General features: G+C 43.5%; 1 protein-coding gene across 1 annotated transcript; it reads right to left on the reverse strand.

Annotated features, from left to right (window-relative positions):
- Positions 1-18160: 18160 nt before the first annotated feature.
- LOC124653024 (receptor like protein kinase S.2-like) lies at positions 18161-20996 on the reverse strand. Its single transcript, XM_047192079.1, is given in 2 exon segments — positions 18161-20019; positions 20022-20996. Coding segments are annotated over 2 exon segments (2550 nt in total). The 5' UTR covers positions 20811-20996; the 3' UTR covers positions 18161-18258.
- Positions 20997-23479: the final 2483 nt, after the last annotated feature.

The following is a 23479-nucleotide window of genomic DNA, read 5'->3' on the forward strand; positions in this document are numbered from 1 at the left end:
GAACTCGTGTACCATTTCTTGTCTAACGTGTTTGACAAAGCTCAGAGGGGTCAAGGACGTACAGAGGATGACATAGGATCGATGGGGGAGGCAATAAACTGCTGGACATTGCAATGTCCCGAATTGGCAGCAAGGTGCTCACCACCTGTTCGATGAAATGGCCGCAAGAGATCCACTTTGGAAACTTTGGATGAATTTTGGTGGGTTCGAATCATATATTATTTGCAGTAGATTGGTGGTGGTGGTGGTCAAGTTTGAAGTGTTTTGCAAAAATCCAAATTCCATATGATCTTACATATGCTTCAAGGTCTCCACTTTGCTTGCTCACCATTTGAATTTGAGAAAGAATTTGTGGTGATGGTTTGGGAAAAGTTGTTCATCTTGATGTTGTCTTGGATGAGGTGCAAAGAATTGGCCAAGTTTACTTTAGAAATCTTCCAAGACAGAGGCTCAAAGAGAGGGCATCAGGCTAAGATTTGCCATTTTGACCATTATTGTATGTGAGCTCATATTTGATTCAAATTTGATTCAATTTTAGTTTCTTTGATTCCAAAAGTGTTAATAAGTGTTTAGTATCCATTTACAGCTAATGGTGCAAGCCAAAATGGTCTAGGCTTAGTATTTGCAAAAATGGCCTAAACCATATGTGAGTGGGTGTAGGATTTTCTCTTTTCTTTTCTTCTTTCATTTTTCCTTTTGTTTGGTTGATCAAGTGATCTTATATTAGGGTTTTAGCATCATGGTTCACTCACAAGCAATCATCATGGCAATGGCACACTCAAAACAATAATAAAAGGTGAGTTCTATGCATAGCACTATATGGAGATAAAAAGTTTTTGTTGATTCTCAATTTTGCATTTTGGAAACTCTCTTTCTTTCTTTATTGAAAAGTTGGGATGTTACAGGTATTTAAGTTGATAGAGCTAAAGTTGAAGCAATTGAGAAGATGCCTTATCCTAGGGATGTTAAAGGTATTCGTAGTGTTCTTGGTCATGCTGGTTTTTATAGGAGATTTATTAAAGATTTCTCTAAAATTTCAAAGCCCCTCACTAATCTTCTTCAAAAAGATGTACCTTTTGTTTTTGATGATGATTGTAAGGAAGCTTTTGAAACTCTAAAGAAAGCCTTAACAACTGCTCCCGTAGTTGAACCTCCTGATTGGAATTTACCTTTTGAAATCATGTGTGATGCTAGTGATTTTGCTGTAGGTGCTGTTCTTGGACAGCGAGTAGATAAAAAATTGAATGTTATTCATTATGCTAGTAAAACTCTTGACGCTGCTCAAAGAAATTATGCTACAACTGAAAAAGAACTATTAGCTGTAGTTTTTGCTTGTGATAAGTTTAGACCTTATATTGTTAATTCAAAAGTCACAATTCATACTGATCATGCTGCAATTAGGTACCTTATGGAAAAGAAAGATGCTAAGCCAAGGCTTATTAGATGGGTGCTTCTTTTGAAAGAATTTGATTTACATATTGTAGATAGAGAGGTGCTGATAATCCTGTTGCTGATAATTTGTCTAGATTGGAAAATATTGCTTATGATCCTGTTCCTGTTAATGATAGTTTTCCAAATGAACAATTGGCTGTAATAAAGGTGAGCTCGCGAGATAGTCCTTGGTATGCTGATTATGCTAACTTTATTGTTTCCAAGTACTTGCCACCAACCTTTTCAACTCAGCAAAGGAGGAAATTCTTTTATGACTTGAGGCATTATTTTTGGGATGACCCACACTTATAGAAAGAAGGAGTGGATGGTATTATGCGAATATGTGTCCCCGAATATGAACAGCAAGAGATATTGAGTAAGTGGCATGGTAGTGTTTATGGAGGACATCACGCCGGAGATAGAACTGCACAAAAGGTTCTACAGTCAGGCTTTTATTGGCCAACTCTCTTTAAAGATGCAAGGAAGTTTATTTTATCTTGTGATGAATGTCAAAGAGTTGGTAATATCTCCAGACGCAATGAAATGCCTATGAATTATACTCTTGTTATTGAACTGTTTGATTGCTGGGGATTTGACTTCATGGATCCTTTCCCTTCTTCAGAAGGTAACACTCATATACTTGTTGCTAATGATTATGTTACTAAATGGGTGGAAGCCATACCCACAAAAAGTGCTGATGGTGAGACCTCTTTAAGAATGCTTTTAGATGTTATTTTTCCTAGGTTTGGAGTACCTAGATATCTTATAACTGATGGGGGTTCTCATTTTATTCATGGTGGTTTTAGAAAAACTCTTGCTAAATATAGTACTCCCTCCGATCATGAAAAACAGCCGGAAGCATCTATTATGCAAAAAGAACCTCAGGTTTTCATTTCCCGAATCAAGTCAGTCCATAACTCACGCGTTGACGCTCACGTGATTTCATCTCCCCACGCACAGCAGAGCCAAGCCGCCGGCGACCCAATCCATGCGTCCCCGGCCAACCATGCCCCCGCCGCTCGCCGTCGTATCTTCGGCACGGTCCCACCAGCCGAATCCCACACTGTCCCAGCAACATCGCGCTCGAATCGTGCCGCCGTGCGCGAATCCTAGCGCCGCCTCACCTGCCGCCCGGCGTCGAAGACGACCACGCTCAGCCCCCCTCGGTCCTCCTTCTCTCCTCCGCACGTCCGCCCCCAGTCATCTTCCGCAACGCCACCCTCCGCTGCCGCCACGGATGAGAATGCGCGGCATCATCCGACGGCGGCGCGGTCGCGGCTCTCCGCGATTGTGGCCGCCTGGTCGGCGCAGGGATGCCGACGGGGGATGGACTGGTGGTCGCCTCTCTGAGCTGAAGCCGCCACCGTCGAAGTGGCCAGACGCGCCGGATCTGGGGCCGCGAGGCCGGACGCGAAGTAGCGAAGAGGATAGGCCACCGTCGCGCTGTGCTCAGTTTTGTGAAATTATGAGGGTTTAATTGTAAAACGTAATTAGTACTAGGTATCCGACACTTATTTCGGATCGGAGGGAGTATTAATCATAGGATTGCTTCCGCTTATCATCCTCAAACTAGTGGGCAAGTAGAATTATCAAATAGAGAAATTAAATCTATCTTGGAAAAGACTGTTAATAAATCTAGAAAAATTTGGGCTAGTAAGTTGAAGGAAGCGTTGTGGGCTTATAGAACTGCTTATAAAAATCCTATGGTAATGTCTCCTTATAAAATGGTTTATGGAAAAGCTTGTCATTTACCTTTAGAACTAGAGCACAAAGCTCATTGGGCTGTAAGAGAACTTAATAAAGATTTTAAACTTGCCGGTAAGAAAAGGTTGTTACAATTGAGCTCTTTAGACGAGTGGAGAAGTTAAGCTTATGAAAATGCTAAACTTTTTAAGGAGAAAGTTAAGAAATGGCATGATAGAAGAATTATTAAAAGAGAATTTAATGTTGGAGATAAAGTCCTATTGTATCGGTCTCGTCTCAGATTTTTTGCAGGGAAATTACTCTCAAAATGGGAAGGACCATATGTCATTGAGGAGGTGTATCGTTCAGGGGCAATAAAAATTGCTTCGTTGAAAGGTGATGCCACACAGGTGGTGAATGGGCAAAGACTCAAGCATTATATCTCTGGAGATTCTTATAATGAAGATGTTGATATCATTCGAGTGGTGACTCCGGAAACTTTCATCAAAGATCAAATTGATAGTTCTGCAGAGTTCGAATTTGAATAGGTAACAGTATTGGTAATAAAAACTCCGCGTTTAACTTTCCGAACAATGTTTTTGCTATTTTTAGAAAATATGAAAAATTACGAGATCGAATCGGAGGAGACGCACGAGGGCGCGTCCCCACGTGGTGGTGCGGGCCCCACCCTGGCCGCGCCGCCATATGGGCACGGCTCCTCGGAGTCCCTCTTCCACTCCGGTTCGACCTGGTACTTTCCTTCTGTCGTGAAATTTTTTGCTATATAATCCCCCGGATCCCCCGAGGTCCGTATATCGTTTTCTCGTTGTGTTTTTTTTTCGAGCTGTTTTCTACCAGATACTGTTTTCAGATCTAGAGCCACCATGTCTTCGTCGGGAACTCCGAAGGATAGCTTCTTTGAGAACGTCGTCAACCTGTACATTAACGAGCTGAAGATGCATCCCAAGGAATTGCTGCTCGTAGATGGAGAGTTGCAGATTGAAGATGTCCGGGGTCCTAAAGGAGAAGGAAGTTTGGAGGACAGGATGGAGAAACTAGAACAAGAGGTCTTCACCTACAAGAAGATGGCTGAACGTGAAGTGGACAACTTCCACAAGCTTGTGTCTGAACTTATTGATGAACACAAGAAGGAGACCGCAAAGCTGTGGGACGATATTCTCTCGCTCCACAATACTACCAACAAACTCCAGGCGCAACTCTATGATGTTCAGAATCAAAACTGTGAGTATGAAAACAGGTTTAAGCACATAAGCTATGCTGCCAGTTTCAGGATTCCTGAGACCGAGATGTCATTTGTTGATGGAGAGCCTCTTCCTTGGAAGTCTGATGATGGGAAGAATTCACCATCACCACCGAAGGAGTAATTCATCATTAGTATTGGCACCCCCTTGGTTTGTTCCAAGCTTGGGGGAGTGTCGCGGTATCACATCATCACTATCTTTTACCTTTTTACTATCAAGTAGTGTCATATCATGAGTAGGGAAGTTATCATATAAGATGGTTTGCAATGTGGAAGTATCTCTCTTTTAGTTGGTTATCTATGTATCCCTTGGTGTGAGTTATCGTTATGGAATATTAATGAGAAGTTCTATCATTTACTTTTTGCACACCTTATTCTAGTTCGCAATTTCTTTTATATGATTGATCTTGTTGTTAGTATTGGTATCACTTTGGGAGCATCAAGTAAATCTATTTGGTTTTGGCAAACTTAGAATTGGTCAACGGCAATAATGTAGGATAACGTTGCATAGAAAACAAAAAATTTCCTACCGCGAACACGCAATCCAAGCCAAGATGCAATCTAGAAGACGGTAGCAACGAGGGGGTATCGAGTCTCACCCTTGAAGAGATTCCAAAGCCTACAAGATGAGGCTCTTGTTGCTGCGGTAGACGTTCACTTGCCGCTTGCAAAAGCGCGTAGAAGATCTTGATCACGATCGGTTCCGGCGCCACGAACGGGCAGCACCTCCGTACTCGGTCACACGTTCGGTTGTTGATGAAGACGACGTCCACCTCCCGTTCCAGCGGGCAGCGGAAGTAGTAGCTCCTCTTGAATCTGACAGCACGACGGCGTGGTGTCGGTGGCGGTGGAGAACTCCGGCGAAGCTTCGCTAAAGCTACGCGGGAGATATGGAGGAGAGGGGGTGGCTAGGGTTTGGGAGGGGGTGGCCGGCCACTTCAAGGGGGGCGGCCAACTTGTGGTCTTGGGGTGGCCGGCCCCCTCCCTTGGCCCTTCATTATATAGGTGGATCCCCAAGAGTTGGTCTCCAAGTCTTCGAATAAGACCCGAACCAAAAACCTTCCATAAGGAGTGGAAACCTAGCCAAGCTAGGACTCCCACCAAAGGTGGGAGTTCCACCTCCCATATGGGGGGAGGCCGGCCCCCTAAGGGGAGTCCACTTGGGACTCCTCCCCCACTAGGGTTGGTCGGCCATGGAGGTGGAGTCCCATGTGGACTCCACCTTCCTTGGTGGTTTCTTCCAGACTTTTCTAGAACCTTCCATAGAACCTCCCGCGACATTTTAATTCACATAAAATGACATCCTATATATGAATCTTATTCTCCGGACCATTCCGGAACTCCTCGTGATGTCCGGGATCTCATCCGGGACTCCGAACAAATATTCGAACTCCATTCCATATTCAAGTACTACCATTTCAACATCCAACTTTAAGTGTGTCACCCTACGATTCGTGAACTATGCGGACATGGTTGAGTACTCACTCCGACCAATAACCAATAGCGGGATATGGTGATCCATAATGGCTCCCACATATTCAACGATGACTTTAGTGATCGAATGAACCATTCACATACAATACCAATTCTCTTTGTCTCGCGATATTTTACTTGTCCGAGGTTTGATCTTCGGTATCACTCTATACCTTGTTCAACCTCGTCTCCTGACAAGTACTCTTTACTCGTACCGTGGTATGTGGTCTCTTATGAACTTATTCATATGCTTGCAAGACATTAGACGACATTCCACCGAGAGGCCCCGGAGTATATCTATCCGTCATCGGGATGGACAAATCCCACTTTTGATCCATATGCCTCAACTCATACTTTCCGGATACTTAATCCCACCTTTATAGCCACCCATTTACGCAGTGGTGTTTGGTGTAATCAAAGTACCTTTCCGGTATAAGTGATTTATATGATCTCATGGTCATAAGGACTAGGTAACTATGTATCGAAAGCTTATAGCAAATAACTTAATGACGAGATCTTATGCTACGCTTAATTGGGTGTATCCATTACATCATTCATACAATGATATAATCTTGTTATTAATAACATCCAATGTTCATGATTATGAAACTAATCATCCATTAATCAACAAGCTAGTTTAAGAGGCATACTAGGGACTTCTTTGTTGTCTACATATCACACATGTACTAATGTTTCAGTTAATACAATTATAGCATGATATATAAACATTTATCATAAACATAAAGATATAAATAATAACCACTTTATTATTGCCTCTAGGGCATATCTCCTTCAAATAATACTTTGAGGTTTAAGTAGAAAAGAGGGAAATACAAGTAGATATATTATTTCATTATCTTTCTTTCTTGTTAGCTAATGAGCTTAGTATTCTGAAGTTAAAATTGTTTGTGCTTACAAGGAAGATGCATGATTGTTTCTATCACATGTATATTTGTTTGTTTCCCTCAACTCTTATGCTTGCTAACCAACCTTGCTAGCCAAAGACCTGTACTGAGAGGGAATGCTTCTCGTGCTTCCAAAACCTTAAACCAAACCTATGGCATTTGTGTCCACCATAACTACCTACTATGTGGTATTTCCCTGCCATTCCAAGTAAATACTTCATGTGCTACCTTTAAACAATTCAAAACTTTATTACTTCTTATTTGTGTCAACTAGCAAGGTGGCCCTCGCAAATGCGAGGGCAAAATCTCAAAAGGATATGTACTTATAATAATTTATTATTTCTATAATGTTTTATATGTTGTAGCCTTACAGAAGTAATGCTATATAATCATTAAAACCACCAAACCTTGCAATCCAGAATTTTATTGTAGCATTCTAAAAAAGTCGGTGATTCTTCCCACAACTACCTTCCACGTTACATTGGGAAGGAAATAAATTTCCATAATGTGTTGTCAAAGGTGGATAGCTATCAAACTACAAAAGGCCTTTAATGTTTAGACGGATTTTTCTCTAACTTTGTACTTAAACTTTGACCGGTATGTTTCTAATAGAAGCATGTGTCATATTGCGCTATGTGAAAATAATATATTAGTAAAAAAATTAAGTATGAATTTTGAAATGGTATTCGCTCCATAACTTTATTTTATCTTCTTATTTGATGAAACTATTTTATCATGAGCTGGTCGTTGTTGATCGATTATTACTCTTCTTTGCTTTATCCGCTGGGTGATCCGCTCAAGATGAAGTCATAGGAGTGATGATCGATCAAGTCATTGTTGCTCGTGTGGGTTGATCTGACATCAATAATCATCGGATCAGCGCAAGATATTCATATGTATCCTAGGTGTGCTTGCAATGAGACTGACACACCCATATCTAACTCCTTTGGGTAATTCAAGTTCAACTATGCTATTCAAAAAACGAAAAAATAAGTGATTTCATCATCCATATATATCTGACATACACCCGTAGGACTCATTTTTTTACGTGATTTGGCATTACATGGAAGAATATTGCTTCCTATTTTCAAGTGAATTTATAATGGGCTGTAACGATTTTTTATCCATATCTAACATGCAACTGGCGGACTCCTTATTTTACTTGATTTGGAACGGATCCTGTAGAAGCAAATAGCTTCCTTTTTCTTGACATGGAAGCAAATCGTTTTCTCCTTCTTTACGTGGGCACGTAACATGTAGAAGCAAATCGCTTCCTCTTTTTTTACAATGTTTCCTATTTTTACCTGAATTTATAACATGCGGTAATGTGGACCAAATATATATGACACGCAACTTATATTCGGTTAAATATCGACCAGAATTTACAGATCTGTCTGTCAAAGTCTAACGATCGAAATAACGTGTACGCGTACCCGTAAGACTTACGTGTCATAAGTTTCTTTACGTTTTAATTTGTGACGTTAAAATTAAAATTACTGGTTTATATTTTGTTAGTATATATGTGGATTAACCTGGTACCTCAAAAAATACCATTATATATAATAAGTTTTAAAAGAGACACCGGGTTAATCCACATAGTTTAAATAATATACTTCATTGGTTCTAATTTTAATGGCTGAGATTTAAAATCAATTTGTGTTACATAAATATTATCACATCCCGGACATACAAAACCACCACAGTACGTAGGCGTGGAAGTTCAAGGAATAGAGTCTTTGTCACGTACGGCTCTTTCTTTCAAATGCCTATAATCTCGGAAATATCTAAAAAAGTAGAGTCCATCTTATGCACGTCTTGTTTTCCGAGATCACCTAAGAATAGACATTTGTTGTTAGCCGGTACGGAAAAAAATATAGAATGCATGAATCAAATCGAGCGGAAATAATGAGAGAGCAAAAGAGAGCATGTGTATCATTAGCTCTTTTTTTTGCTAACCAATAACAATCAGCTATTTATATGCTCTCGGAAAAAAAAATTAACAGGAGAAAAGAGAACTAATCGTGTGGCCGCATTGGATTTTTCTTCACGTGTATAGCTAATTTGTATGGAAGAAGGATTCTAATTTCTTTTTCCCTTAAACTACACGTAGGGGGTATGCCTCATTGATTTCCTTTTTTGGTACGATACCTAGATTGATGCGACTACTATATATTCTCGGGTGTGACGTATTTAATTTTCTTATATGGGAAAAGGTGATGTTGTACACAACTATGTTACACGTAACGTTTTGCATCTTTAAATCTTAACCGTTATTTATAGATCTAACGTGATGTTGTACACAACTATGTTGTACGTAACGTTTTGCATCTTTAAATCTTAACCGTTATTTATAGATCTAACTGTCTAAATAATTAAGATGATGTGGATTAACCTGGTGTCTCTATTAAAATCACCTTATTTTGCTTTTAGTATATAATAGATGTTTTATAGCTCATGAGGAAGTATGTGGTGTTTTGTCTTTCAATCTTGTTGGGAGGATTTCACCAATGGACTAGTGGCACATCCGCTTATCCAATAATCTTGCAAAAAGAGCTGGCAACGGGGTTCCCAGCCCCAATTAATTAATGTTTCATTAATAATTCTCTTCACATGTTTTGCCCTGATTCATCAGTAAGCAACTTAATTTTGCAAATAGACACTCCTCCATGGTATGTGAAATGTTGTAAGGCACCCGATGATTCGGTTAGCCATGGCTTGTGAAAGCAAATGTTGGGAGGAGTGTCATCCATTAATAAAACTAAAGTACATGTGTAAACAAAAGAGAAAAGGGATGATCTACCTTGCTGGTAGAGATAACGTCCTTCATGGGAGCCGCTCTTTGAAAGTCTGTTTGGCAAGGGGGTTAGAGTTCCCACTACCATTCGTTGTCAACAACAAACACCTCTCAAAACCTTACTTTTATGCTCTTTATATGATTTCAAAACTTGAAAAGCTCTAGCACATGACTTAATCCCTGCTTCCCTCTGCGAAGGGCCTATCTTTTACTTTTATGTTAAGTCAGTAAACCTATTTGCCTCCATCTCAAGCAAGCAATTGAGTTGTTGTGATCCAACCATTCATATTGTCATCTATGTAATCATGTCTTTTATTCTTCCTTGTTTAGTAGAAATTTTATCTGAATGAATATGACTTTGAAGGTTATCTATGCTCGAAAGATAAAGTACAATCTGTTAATTGATCTTTGACCAAGAACGAAGTTTGCCATTACCAATTATGATTTCCTATGCACCTTTAATTATGATTTCCCTTTACTTGTTTCAAGTTGAATTATATGAGGAAGTTGTTCACTAGAATGTCTTATGTGAATTAATGTGATGCTTCTTGTCCGTATTTCATTTATCGACTCTTCACTCCATAAACATGTGGTCTTGTTTACCGAGTTCAGTTTCGCTTGGGGACAAGCGAGGTCTAAGCTTGGGGGAGTTGATACGTCCATTTTGCATCACTATTTTATATCATAATTTACTGTTATTCATTGATATATTTCATATTTAGAGATGATACTTATGTTATTTCACCTATTTTGCATGTCTCATGATTATTGGAGAATTACTCACCAGAGTCAAGATTCTGCTGGAAAAAGCACCGTCAGGATACAATATTTCTGAAGATCAACAATTGACGGAAAATATACCGAAGCTCTTATTTTTCCAGAAGACGGAGCCAGCCAAAAGGGGAGGCTGAGGAGGGCCACCATGGGTCCCCCATAGGCCGGCGCGGGCTCCACCCTGGCCGCGCCGCCATGTGGGGAGGGGGCCCATGACCCCCCTCGACCATCTCCCCTTCGCGTACTTCATCTACCAGAAACCCTAAGGTGTACGGGGGACATCGAGGATAGACACAGCCGCCTCTGCGGGGCAGAAAACACCAGAGAGAAAAGAGCTCTCCGCAGGCTGAAATCTGCAGGGGAAATTCTCCCGGAGGGGGAAATCGTCGCCATCGTCACCGACATCGAGCGGGACTTCATTGGGATCATCATCACCATCATCTCCACCGCCGACACCATCATCTCCACCGCTGCACCTCGTCTCCGCTGTAACATCTAGGGTTGAATCTTGATTATTTCATAGGGGAAACTCTCCCGGTGTTAATTACTCCTTGTTATTTATGCTACTGAGTGAAACCATTGAACCAAGGTTTATGTTCAGATTGTTATTCATCATCATATCACCTCTGATCATGTTCCATATGATGTCTTGTGAGTAGTTCGTTTAGTTCTTGAGGACATGGGTGAAGTCTAAATGTTAGTAGTGAACTATGTTGAGTAATATTTAATGATTTGATATTTAAGTTGTGGTGTTATTCTTCTAGTGGTGTCATGTGAACGTCGACTACATCATACTTCACCTTTATGGGCCTAGGGAAATGCATCTTGTGTTCGTTTGCTAATTGTGGGGTTGCCGGAGTGACAGCAACCTGAACCCCCGTTGGTATATCGATGCATGAGGGATAGCAGGATCTCAGAGTTTGAGGCTATGTTTAGATTATCTTAATTACTTTCTTGTATTTGCGGATGCTTGCAAGGGGTGTAATCACAAGTATGTATTAGTCCTAGGAAGGGCGGTGCATTAGCATAGATTCACCCACACAACACTTATCAAAACAATGAAGATTAATCAACTATATGAAGCGAAAGCACTAGACTAAATTCCCGTGTGTCCTCAAGAACGTTTGGTCATCATAAGTAAACAAACCGGCTTGTCCTTTGTACTAAAAACGATTGGGCCACCCGCTGAAATTATTACTCTCGCACTTTACTTACTTGTACTTTATTTATCTGCTATATCAAAACCCCCTGAATACTTGTCTGTGAGCATTTACAGTGAATCCTTCATCGAAACTGCTTGTCAACACCTTCTGCTCCACGTTGGGTTCGACACTCTTATTTATCGAAAGTACTATGATACACCCCCTATACTTGTGGGTCATCACCTCCTCGACCACAAGTAGCTGATGGAGGACTACTTCGCCGAGGTACCTATCTATCCGCCCCATCTATTCCCTAGGAGGTATTGCATGCGGCGTAGTTTCTTCCTCAAAATCGTCAAGGCCCACGAAGCCAATTCGAATTAACTCAAACAACGTAGAAATGCCGCCGGTGTGATGGGTTTCAGCCTGTTCCAAAAAATCTCTGCTGCCATGAGGGTGATTGCGTATGACATCCCTGCGGATTACACCGACGAGTATCTTCGAATTGACGAAGATACTACATCGGAGTCGGTGCGTAGGTTTGCTCGCCTGATTATCAAGTTGTTTGGGCCAATCTATCTTCGAGCTCCCAACGAGGATGACACAAAAAGATTGATGGAGATAAATTAGAAAAGATGTTGGTCGGGCATGCTTGGTAGTCTTGATTTTAGCATTGGACATGGAAGAATTGTCCCAAGGCATGGCATTGACAGTATTGTGTCAAGAGCAAAGATGCAACCATTGTACTTGAGGCCGTTGCATCACAAGATTTGTGGATTTAATATTTTTTTTTGGTTTGCCGAGAACACTCAATGACATCAACGTGCCGCAAAGATCCCCTTTATTTGCCAAATTAGCAAATGGGGAAGCACCCACTTGGAACTACAAGGTCTTGAACAATGAGTACACAATGGGATATTACCTAGCCGATAGCATCTATCCAGATTGGGAAACTTTTGTTAAGTCTGTCAAGGATCCCCAAGATAAAATAGAAGCTGAATTTGCCAAAGCTCAAGAAGCAGCTCACAAAGACATTAAGAGAGCTTTCGGTGTTTTGCAAGTAAGGTTTGCATTGTTCGTGGCCCAGCTCGATTTTGGGACAAAAAACCCTTGTAAACATCATGACGTAGGATGAAAGAGAGTTGAGCTTGTCCTACTTGTATGATAACGTAGGCACCCGAGTAAACCCCAACGCAATCCGGATTGCATTGAAGCTTTCCTTGAAACTCATAGGCAGATTGAGAATGCCAGTACCCATGCCCAGCCCATTTATGATCTGAAAATGCACCACTTGCAGCGACATGGTTGTCGCCTTTGATCCTCCCATTCCATTCATCTATGTGTCACATGTATGATTGTTGAGATATTTGTTCATTTGTCCAATTTTACGAGAATTGTTGTAATTTGGTTGAGGCATTTTTTATTTGTTCAATTTTTCCAAAACTATTATAATAATTTGGTTGTAATATTTGGAAGATTATTTGATTAATTATGATCGATTGTTGTATGTCTTGCATATGAATTCTATGAAAACCCTGCCTTTACGGATTTGGAAGCCGCTGGCGCAGAACAGAGTTCGTAAACCAAAACTATAAAACAGAATTCATATGCAATTCATATGCAAGACATACACAGGTTTAGGGTTTACGGACTCTATTCTGCACCAGCCATTTTACGACCCGTACCACGAGTTCGGTGAACTAAATTTCGAGTTTTCAGTTCGCGTTTTTACGGGATCTAGAGATGCTCTTACCATTGGGAGGAAAATCGTCTCTTTCGTTTAGATTGAGTTACACCAGCAAAGCGATGAAGAAGATCATTCCCGTCACACGTTTTCTCCTGCTGGCGTGAGTAAGGCATCTTCCACAAATGCGTGTGGCCTGAGTCGATCATCTTATTCAAGCAAGCAAGGATGATGGTTCGCTGTCTTGGTCCAAAACCCACTATAGCAAGCACGGCTCCACATCCTTTGCTGACCAGCTGATCTCCCTGTTACTGTTCCACATCGTACCCCAACCTTCTCTACCTGTCAGCGTTGCCGGCCAGTTTCTCCAACCGGCCGAAGCGTCCAACATCTATGAACAGCAGACCACGAGCTCCGATATGTTCAGCAATAGCTTTTACGGGGAAAACGTGTGATGGAGGGCGCCATTGCTCCGTCAGGTAAGCTCTCCAGTTCAGGCGCAGGGTCGATTCCCCTTGGGGCTCTTGCTGTCGGCCGCTTTCAGCTTTCCACGCGACGATGGCAGCACACGCGCGACACTTCAGGAATGCAGCCAGAGGACAGGGCATGCAACATTGTCTTCGGTTGTGGATGCATGTCGCCATCAGGTGGTGGGTGGATAGGATTTTGGGTCCGATAGCTCCCTCGCAGCTGTTATATTTATTCATTCTCAAACCAAAACTAGTCAACATTGGACAAAACAAAGATCATTAGCATAATGGATTGAGTGGGGAAACAAGTGCGCCTCTGAGGACAGATTTCATGGTCGGATTATGCACGGAACATACATTACACTATTCGCATCATGTTTTACACCTCATGACGCAGAGCTCCTGCGATGTCCTCGGAAAAAAAAGTATAGACCTCGTGATTTCTACAACCATTGAGGACTTGAATGAGTTCTCTTCTAGGAGACACTATGCTAAGATGGCCAAAGAACGATTCGATGACATTCGGTCCTTAGGATCACATCTAAGAGGATATTTGCAGTATCGAAAAACAGATTGAGTGAGTTCTCTTCTAGGAACAATGCTAGGATCACATGATACGTTGTAGGTTTCTACAACACTTCACAAGATCTGAATGAGTTCTCTTCTAGGAATTACGCTAGGACCGCCAAACAAGGATTCAACAACATTCGAGCCTGGAGGATCACAGGTGGGAGAGCATTTACGGTATCGAAGAATAAATTTAAGATCCCAGGCCAGAATTCGTTTCACACTTACCCGTCTAATTAAGCTGGTTTCTACATGTTGCATTCTTCATAAATGTAAATTGATTGTGGTTTTGACAAGTATGTGTCAGAAAAGAGGATGTTTTGCCAAAGCCACCGATCAAGGCAACAAATACAACACATTATGTTGATATTGTTCCCTGTTGTTATTTATCCATATCTTGTGACGATACCTACAGAATGTTTATTATGGAGCAGCCTTAGAGCATCCACAACAAAGAAGTTCTTAGTTAGGCGCTTAGCTAATAAAAAAACCACAAAATAAAAGAAAGTCGCTAAGCCCTTAGGCCGCAACGCTTGGCTCTTGTGAGAAGCTAACCGAAGCACGAAGGCTATCACAAAATAAAGTGCATAAGATAATCGAGACACATGAAGACGACGATGTATCCTGAATGTTACACTCTTGCGGATGCTACTCTCTGTTGGAGCGATGTTCCAGCACAAGGCTAGCCAATCACCACAATGGCTCGCCGTGTTTTCCTCGAACCTTCTCACTAAAAGGGAAATCCTCGATTCACAATTTGATCGTTGATGGTGGTCACCGAACCAGTACAAGGTTAGGGAAAACTCCACAACTTAATTGGAGGCTCCCAAGTAATCGCCACAAAAGACTTCAAACTTGGGGTTATCTCTAATACTTAATTGAAAGCTCACAAGGCCACAAAGCAATCCGGGGTTCCAATAACCCAAGAGGAACAAGCTCTAGGTACAAGCACCCAAGAATAATTAGTTCACACACTTTTACCAACCAAATCTCCGGGGAGAATTCAAACTGATAAACCAAAGGCAAAGGTAAGAACACATGGGGTCCTCACGTCCTCCACTCTCAAATTCCAACAAATCTACAAAACCTATGAGGGAATAATAGATGAAGAACAAAGGATGAGAAAACTAAATTTCTCAAAGATCTAGATCCAATGGATTCCCCTCTGAAAGACAGGATATGGTTGGCGGTAGCTTCGATACTTCATCAGATGTAACAAATTTAAGGGAGAATTTGCCAAGAATTTAGAGGTTAAAACTCCTTTAACGAAGAACCGGCAAAATCTCCAACATTTTTAAAGTAACATGTTTTTATACCAAATCTATTTTCAATGAACTGGAGATTGTCATAAGAATAACCACAAGCTCGAAATCTTCACATGGATATGATCCATGTAACAACCAAGAAAAATGATTACAAAGATGTGAATGTTTAATCTCTCTCCAAACTAGATGATCAAGATACTCACTCGAGAGACCCTCTTGATCGAGAGACCCTCTTGATAGTACGACTTCCGATCCTAAAACTTGGCTTTCCAACAAACACCAAGAGACCAATAAAAGAGAAAACATGTCAAGAACAAACCGTAGCCTCGTGCATTAGACTTGAGCTATATACCAGCAATCTTGCCCTTCTCAAGTTGGACCACCTTTCTTCATTGTGCTTGCTTGTTGAAGGCTTGCAGATTGCTTCCCCGTTCTCCACTACGGGAGAACCTCTTTTTAAGTATATCTTCACATATCCATTATCACCAAAACAATGACAAGCTTCAAGGATATAGTCTCTTCTAGATGACTCATTTTGAACTTGCGCTTCAACTTGATCAATCTTGAATCATTTCTTCCTTCTTCATATTAATGATGTCTTGAAGGAATGCATGAGAGCCTACCCAATCTTATTTTTAACGGCATGCTTGTCATAGGTTGAACTTCTCTCATGAACAATCTTCGGATTACTCCTAAATGACACATTGGTCAACATTTGACCTTCACTTTTGTCTTCTTTCAACCTTGAAGCCAACAAATAGTTTAATAAGGTATATGCACAATTCATACAAATATGAATTAATGCAAAAAAAACCCATAGGAGCTCCATGCACTTTCCGATGAGAGACATGGAGCAAATTATTAACGTGATTTATAATGAACACTCAATGTTTTTTTTTTTTTTGAAAAGTACCAACGCAAGTCCGGGTGATCTTTTAATTTTTTTTTCTCGAACACATGCCAAAGCATATGTCATTAAATATTAGAAGAGGCCGTCAAGAAGAATGGAGCAAACCATATGTACAACAATCTTTTGAAAAAATTACGAATCCCAACGGTTTGATGAATTTCATACACAATTATGGTGGTTTTATTTTTGAATTTTTCTCTGATTTTAGGGCCATGATCCCTACATCCTCCCTCCACATCATTCAGTAACTGCGTTATGTAAAAAAAAATGTTCTGTAACTTAGCATTACTATAACTAGATGATTTCCCGCGCGTTGCAGCGGGAATAGCGTGGTATATGAACATGAAACATACAGTATATATATTGTTTCTTAGAAAATATGGATGATCGCAGCGAGCCAAGAATATGATTGACGTTGGCTTTGGATGCTGCGATTTCAGAAAGAAGTTGCACATGCTTAATACTTGATTGTAGTAGAGTCACATAGTACCTCAGATTTTCCATTTGCTTGATTAATTAAAATCGAGATCTGCTATATGATAAGAATGTTTAGATATATGTTACAGTGCAGAACTATGATGTTACAGAGGCACGAAAATGCGAAGTGCGTCGCATTATACCGTTATAATGAGTATACTGGGGAAAGTGAAGATTTATATATGTAGATGCCAGTTGAAATGAATACGCCTCCCAGTCGTTCCTAGTTTTCTAGTAGTCCCTACTAACCTGCAATACACCAAGGAACACTGTTTAAATCCTATAAGATGTTGCAGCTCCAACAGGAGAAAGTCGACCAGAAAAAAACTGGAGAGAAAAGGGAGAACCTATATTGACATGCAGGTTAAGTAACATTTGCTTACCAAATCGGGGGATGATATGTATTGTGGAAAAATAAAACTCTATAATTAAATAATAAAAAGGATGAATACAAAGAAAGAAGTAGGGCGACATGCAAGTAAAAAGTTCTCACCTTGTTTGGCGAATAAAAAAGATCTCACCCTTGAACGCTGCTCTTCCTCTGTCTTTCACTTTTTCTGGATCCTCTCCGTGTGCTATAACTTCTGAACCCCACTGATTGGTGTTGTGCTTCTTTTCCTATGCTTTATCCGCTTGCCTCTTGATTCATCTTGAGACTTAGGCCCTGGTAAGGAGCAGATAAAAAAAAACAGAGTTTGAACCATGTACCTAAGCTTTTCATGATGATAAAGATGGAGCAGCGTTGGACTGCTCGTAGCTGCGCACAACAGCGAATCTCCTTCAAGTTCGAATTGGCGCTGCCTCTTAGCCGGCGAGACCTAATCCCCGAGCTTGCATTATCCGTATCCAGTGCAAGGGCCCGCACTTTCCATTGATCTTATGCCCACCTACTCATGGCAGCAAGTAAAGCTGGCCTCGCGCAGAGAAGATATAGGAGTCAGTTGTGAAACAAAAGGAGATTAAAAAATATGTTACACAGCCTATAGAAAAGAGAGAACTGTCCATAAGTATATAAGAGATCGTGGGGGAGAGGAAGGGACTGTTCCATTACATAGATCACGGGGAAGAAGAAGCGGCTGCACCTGGTGCCTGGCTTTGGTTAAGCAGAAGGCCAATGGGTAGATACATAATAGTAGTGGGTTGTTCTTTTTGTATTCTGGTGTAATAGTTAATGACATTTTTTCTCTTTGATGATGTAGCATATCTGATGGAGTTAGTGGGGTGATGTGGTAGGCTAGGATTGGTCATAGAAGGTTGATGAGGTGGATAGCTTGCATGTTAAGAGAAATCAACTTAGTGGGTTGCTCCTATTTAGATATTATAGATTATCCACACAAAATGCTCCAGATTTTTGTATATAAACAAAATACAGATTCTCTTGATGCACCGTGCCTCTTTTTAAGATTGTATGCTGTGCATGTTTCAGTGTATGCCAAGAGCCTGCAATCTCCTAACCAAAGACAGAGCTGTCGCATTCTTCCTCTCCCACTCTACCCTGCTCTCCGTTCTCCGCTCGAACTTCCGCAGCACCTCGTCGTTGCCATCCAGAATGCTCACGATCTTCCTCATGCTCGGCCGCGCCGCCGGGTTCGACCGCGTGCACGCGATGCCGATCTTAGCCAACCTCACGAGCTCCTGCCGATCGAACATGTCGTCGAGCCGCCTGTCCGCGAGAGCCTCCACGTCACGGTCCTGCTCTTGGCAGAGCTGCACTTTCCTGACAAGGAGCACCTCCGGCGACCTCACGTCCACCGCCATCGCGCCCGTGACGACCTCGAGAACCACCACCCCGAAGCTGTACACGTCGGCCATGGTGGTGGCCTCGCCGCTCTCCATGTACTCCGGCGACATGTACCCGAAGATGCCACGCGCCGACCCAGAGGCGGTTGGCACGACCACGTGGTGGCTGTGCTCGTTTCTTGACAGGAACTCGGCGAGCGCGAAGCTGCCGAGCCGTGGGCTCCGGTCGGGGTCCAGGAACACCGCCGCCGACGTGATGTTGCGGTGGATGACCTGCTCGTCCCACTCCTCGTGCAGGTACAGCACGGCGGACGCGAGCGCCCTGACGATGCCGTACCGGTGGCGCCACGATAGGGTCTCGGAATCGCTGTGCCGGACGAGGAGGTGGTTGCTCAGGAGGTTCCCCGGGGAGTGGTCGTAGACGACGAGCATCTCGCCGTGGTCCGTGCACCAGCCGCGCAGCTGCACCAGGTTCCGGTGCCGGAGCTTGGCCAGGTTGCAGAGCTCGTTGGCGAACCGTGTGCGCAGCGCCGGGCACGTCTTCATGCCGAGCCGCTTCACGAGGACGTGGATCCGGCCGCCGCGGCCGTTGTCGAGGAACCCCTCGTAGCCCGTGCCGAAGTCCAGCTCCGCCACCACCTGCGACTCGGAGAAATCGTTGGTGATCGCCACGATCTCCTTGTACGATATCTCGCGCGGGGTATCCACGTTCGGGACGGCCACCACTGGCCGCGGCGACAACGATGATCGCTGGCTGTTGCCGCTCCGGTCTGGACCCGAGCCGCCGCCGGACAGCGTCTTATTGCCGTCTTCTGCGGTGAGGTAGATGGTGGTTCCAGCCGCCGTGGCGTACACGGGCTTCATCGGCGAGGAGGCAGGGGAGGCTGTGCTGTTCGTGCCGACGATGGTAGTGGACGTACCCGAGTCGTCGGAAGAGGAAGAAGTGAGAGAGATGTACTTTGGATGAGCTACGAAGGACGGAAGCGGCGGGAGGTCGCCGGAGGAGCTGCCGGAGATGTTCTCCACCACCCACTTCATGGTCGGACGAGACCTCGGGTCATGCATGGAGCAGAGGAGGCCGAGGTGGATGAACCGAACCATGTCGAACATGCCGCCTTCCGGGAGCTTACGGTCGCCCGCGTTCAGGAGTTTCCCCTCGTCGGACAGGCGCCGCACCCAGTCCAGCATGAAGATTTGGTCGTCGGGGTACGCCAGGTCGACCGCCCGGCGTCCGGTGGCCACCTCCAGGAGCACGATGCCGAAGCTGAACACGTCGGACTTGGCCGTCGCGCCGCCCCTGGGCTGGAAGCTCTCCGGCGGGAGGTACCCGATGGTGCCGCCGATCCTGCTGGTGTCGATGAGCCGGAACTGGTAGTTGGCCGACGAGGAGAAGGACGACGTGGAGCGCACGGAAGGCGTCGACGGCAGCAGCTCGATCTTTTGGTCGATGGTGGGGCGTCCTCGACGGCGTGCTCGAGCCAGCGCGCGAGGCCGAAGTCCCCGAGGCGCGCGTTGTACTCGGAGTCGAGCATGACGTTGCTGGTCTTGACGTCGCGGTGGATGATCTGCGTGTCGAGCTGCTCGTGCAGGTAGAGCAGCGCGGCGGCGAGCCCCGCGACTATGCGGCGTCGGCGGTCCCAGCCGAGCGGCGCCGCGGGGGCTGCCGAGGGCGAGAAGAGGAGGCGGTCGAGGCTGCGGTTGGGCATGTAGTCGTAGACGAGCAGCAGCTCCTCGCCGTCCCGCACGCACCAGCCGCGGAGGCGCAGGAGGTTGCGGTGCCGCAGGCGGGCCACGGCGGCCAGCTCGGCGAGGAAGGACTTGTCGAAGCGGTCGACGCCGACGCTGGCGACGCACTTGACGGCCACGGTGGTGCCGTCGCTGGGCAGCACGGCGCGGTAGACGCGGCCGAACCCGCCGCTGCCGAGGACCTCGTCGGCGCTGAAGCCGCTGGTGCCGATGTAGAGCTCCGAGTAGCTGAACACCCTGGGCCCCGCTGCGCCCTTGATCTTCCTCGCGCCGAGCTCGTACACGCCGTCCATGTCCTCGAAGCCGGTGGTTACTGACCGGGAGTCGTGGCAGCCGCAGCCGCGGAGGCAGGACAGCGCGCGGCCGACCTTGCCCCGGACGTAAGATCCCAGCTTTTGCCGAGGATGACGTTGGACGTTGTCATGAGAAGCCACGAGGAGCTCGTCCCCGTCCATGGGCAGCACGAAGCATAGCCGGCGAAGCGACATGGCCGGTGGTGGTGGTAATCAGTAGTTGGCGTCAAGGTGGAAGATGCTACGTAGGTGTCGGGGATGTTGTTAGCTGATGGATCGGCATAATTAGCAAGTGGTGGCCGCGCGCGTGGGGGAGTTTAAAGTTGGGGAGGGAGCTGAGCGGTGGAGGTCGGGATCAATGGGGGGAATGGGGCCGGAGTGCGCGCGTGGCGGTGGGGGGCAGGGCAGGTAGGAGAAGATAGGAAGGCGACGCAAGATGACAAGGAGTCGGATGGGTTTTAGGCCGGCGATAGCCGATAGTGTGTGAAGGCGAAGCAGTTTGGCTAAGCTAAGGGTTAAGGGTGGTGGCAAGCAGCTAGCAAGCTATAGCTCATGGTGCCATGGTGGGTGGCTCACTCGGTTGACTTGGATGGCAGCTGGAGATGGTGGGCACTCGATGAAAGCGAAGGGTTACGCACGATTCAGGTGGAATTGGGCAGATAAGAGATTTGTTTTCACCGTATTTTCACATGGTTTTGGTGGAGGAATGCCGTCGGGTGATGTCACGGACCAAGGTGGGAGACAACACACGTCTCCTACGTTATGATCAAGCCTGTTTTCTGGTTATTTGTGTTCACATGTGCAATTATTTACTCCCTCAATTCTAAATTAACCCAAGATCAAGCTAACATCCTCCGTCAAATTCTCTAGATCTGCTCAAATTTATAGAAAAATATATGAACATCTACACCGTCAAATATATAGTACTCTCCCCCTTAAAGAGTATGCAAATATATTTCACGAAGAATCTAATAAAAGAATTTGGTGTTATAGGTGCTCATATGTTTTTCTACATACTCCCTCCTGCCAATTTTATGTTGTGCATAATTTTCCGTGCAAGTTAAACTGTGCAAACTTTGACCAAGAATATAGATAATAATACAAAGATCTACCATGTCAAATGCATATAATATGAAAATCTATTTCATAAAAAATTTAAAAATATTATTATTTTATTGTATATGTTTATATTTTTATAATATAGATGATTAAACTTTGCCAAGTTTGACTTTAACCAAAGCTTATATGCAACATAGGAGGGAGTATCAGCTCAAACTTAAAGAGGTCTGCCTTCTTAATTACTGATGGACAATGGGTAGGACACAACCATTCAGAGAGTAGGTTGATGTGCTGATGCATTTTGCGATGAACCCCTCTAGTGTCCGCAATACGGGCATTGCAGGAAGATTGACCAATGGGGAAGGAAGAGTGGACAAACGATGACCTTGATTTCAACCAATGTGTTGGTCATCTTGCCCCCACTCGCTGCGGGGCGCTGGGTTCATGTTTTCCCTTTCATTTCACTACTCTGTCTGCCATGTTTCTTTGGTTGCTACAAGGAGAGTAGGCTTAGGGTCGAGGGGATATCACCTCATGTTGACAACAATGCGATCTAGAATAATATAAGGTATTTCAATAGCATTCAATAGAGCCAAATTGATCCTCAAAGTGTTACCCAAAAATAAAAGTTGACTCTGATAGTCACCGGAGCCTCCTAATTTTTCTTCCCCTCTTCTTTTTCTTGAGAAATACCTAGTACAAATGCACACACATATACATGGGCACACATTCATGGAGCGTATACATAAGAATGAAAATGGTGTCGCGGAGCATCGAGATTGACTAACATGCTCCTTATTATCTCGGTGGAGTGAACTTATATGTAATCAAGACTTCCGATTCAAAGAACAAAAGTATGGCCCCTTTGGTTCAAAAACAATTCAGTCGGATTTTGGAGGACTGGAATCCTAAGGATTTCCTATTGCTTTTCCGATTTTGTAGAATTGGGTCTTATAAGAAATAAGAAATATAATTAAGAATTTATGTATACTGCAATCGTAGAAAAGTTTGCAGCCATTCGAGTCTCTTGGAAGGAATAATTTTGTGTTCGTATGACCTAATCAAATAAAAAAAAACTACTAGATTTATAGTTGATGATGATATTGCAATCCTCCATTTTTCTTATTATTGCGTTATTCACCGGAAAACCAAAACTGATCATGGGTGCATATGCACCTGGTATGTATAAAACATATTTCAAAAAGTAAAAAAATTTAGGAAAAAAATTTAGCATGTAGAGGGACATGTTCTTTGTGTACACATAAAGTTTCACGTAAAACCAACAATTTTTGTACCATATGTAAAAAAGACAAATAATGCCTCGAGAAATAGACTATTTTAACACCAAAATTTTGTCTTTTTAGTACAGGGCATAAAACATATCGGTTTTTGCTGAAACAACTTTGTGAACATGTAACATGTCAAGGTATACACGAGGCATTTTTGTTTTTATTTTTTAACATTTGAAAATATGTTTAATATGCATTTCAAATAAAGGGTGCATATGCATCCGGGTGCAGAAACACATTCACCTACTACTCCCCTCCGTCCAAGAGTAAAGCATACTTCTAGTTTTGTGCTAAATCAAATATTTAGAAATTTGATTTACTTTTTTAGAAAATAGTAGCAACAGTAATTGTCGTATTTTCCTACAAAGTTGCTCAAAAATTTAAATATTTAAGCTAGAAACATATTTATTTATGGACGTAGAAAGTAGCATAGATGAATGCAATGCTCCCGTATTGTCATCCCATCACATGTCTTGAGAGGAATGATATGATGATTCGGATATACAAGCGGCTCCA

The sequence above is a fragment of the Lolium rigidum genome, chromosome 5 (assembly GCF_022539505.1).
Source record: "Lolium rigidum isolate FL_2022 chromosome 5, APGP_CSIRO_Lrig_0.1, whole genome shotgun sequence".
Classification (NCBI taxonomy): Eukaryota; Viridiplantae; Streptophyta; class Magnoliopsida; order Poales; family Poaceae; genus Lolium; species Lolium rigidum.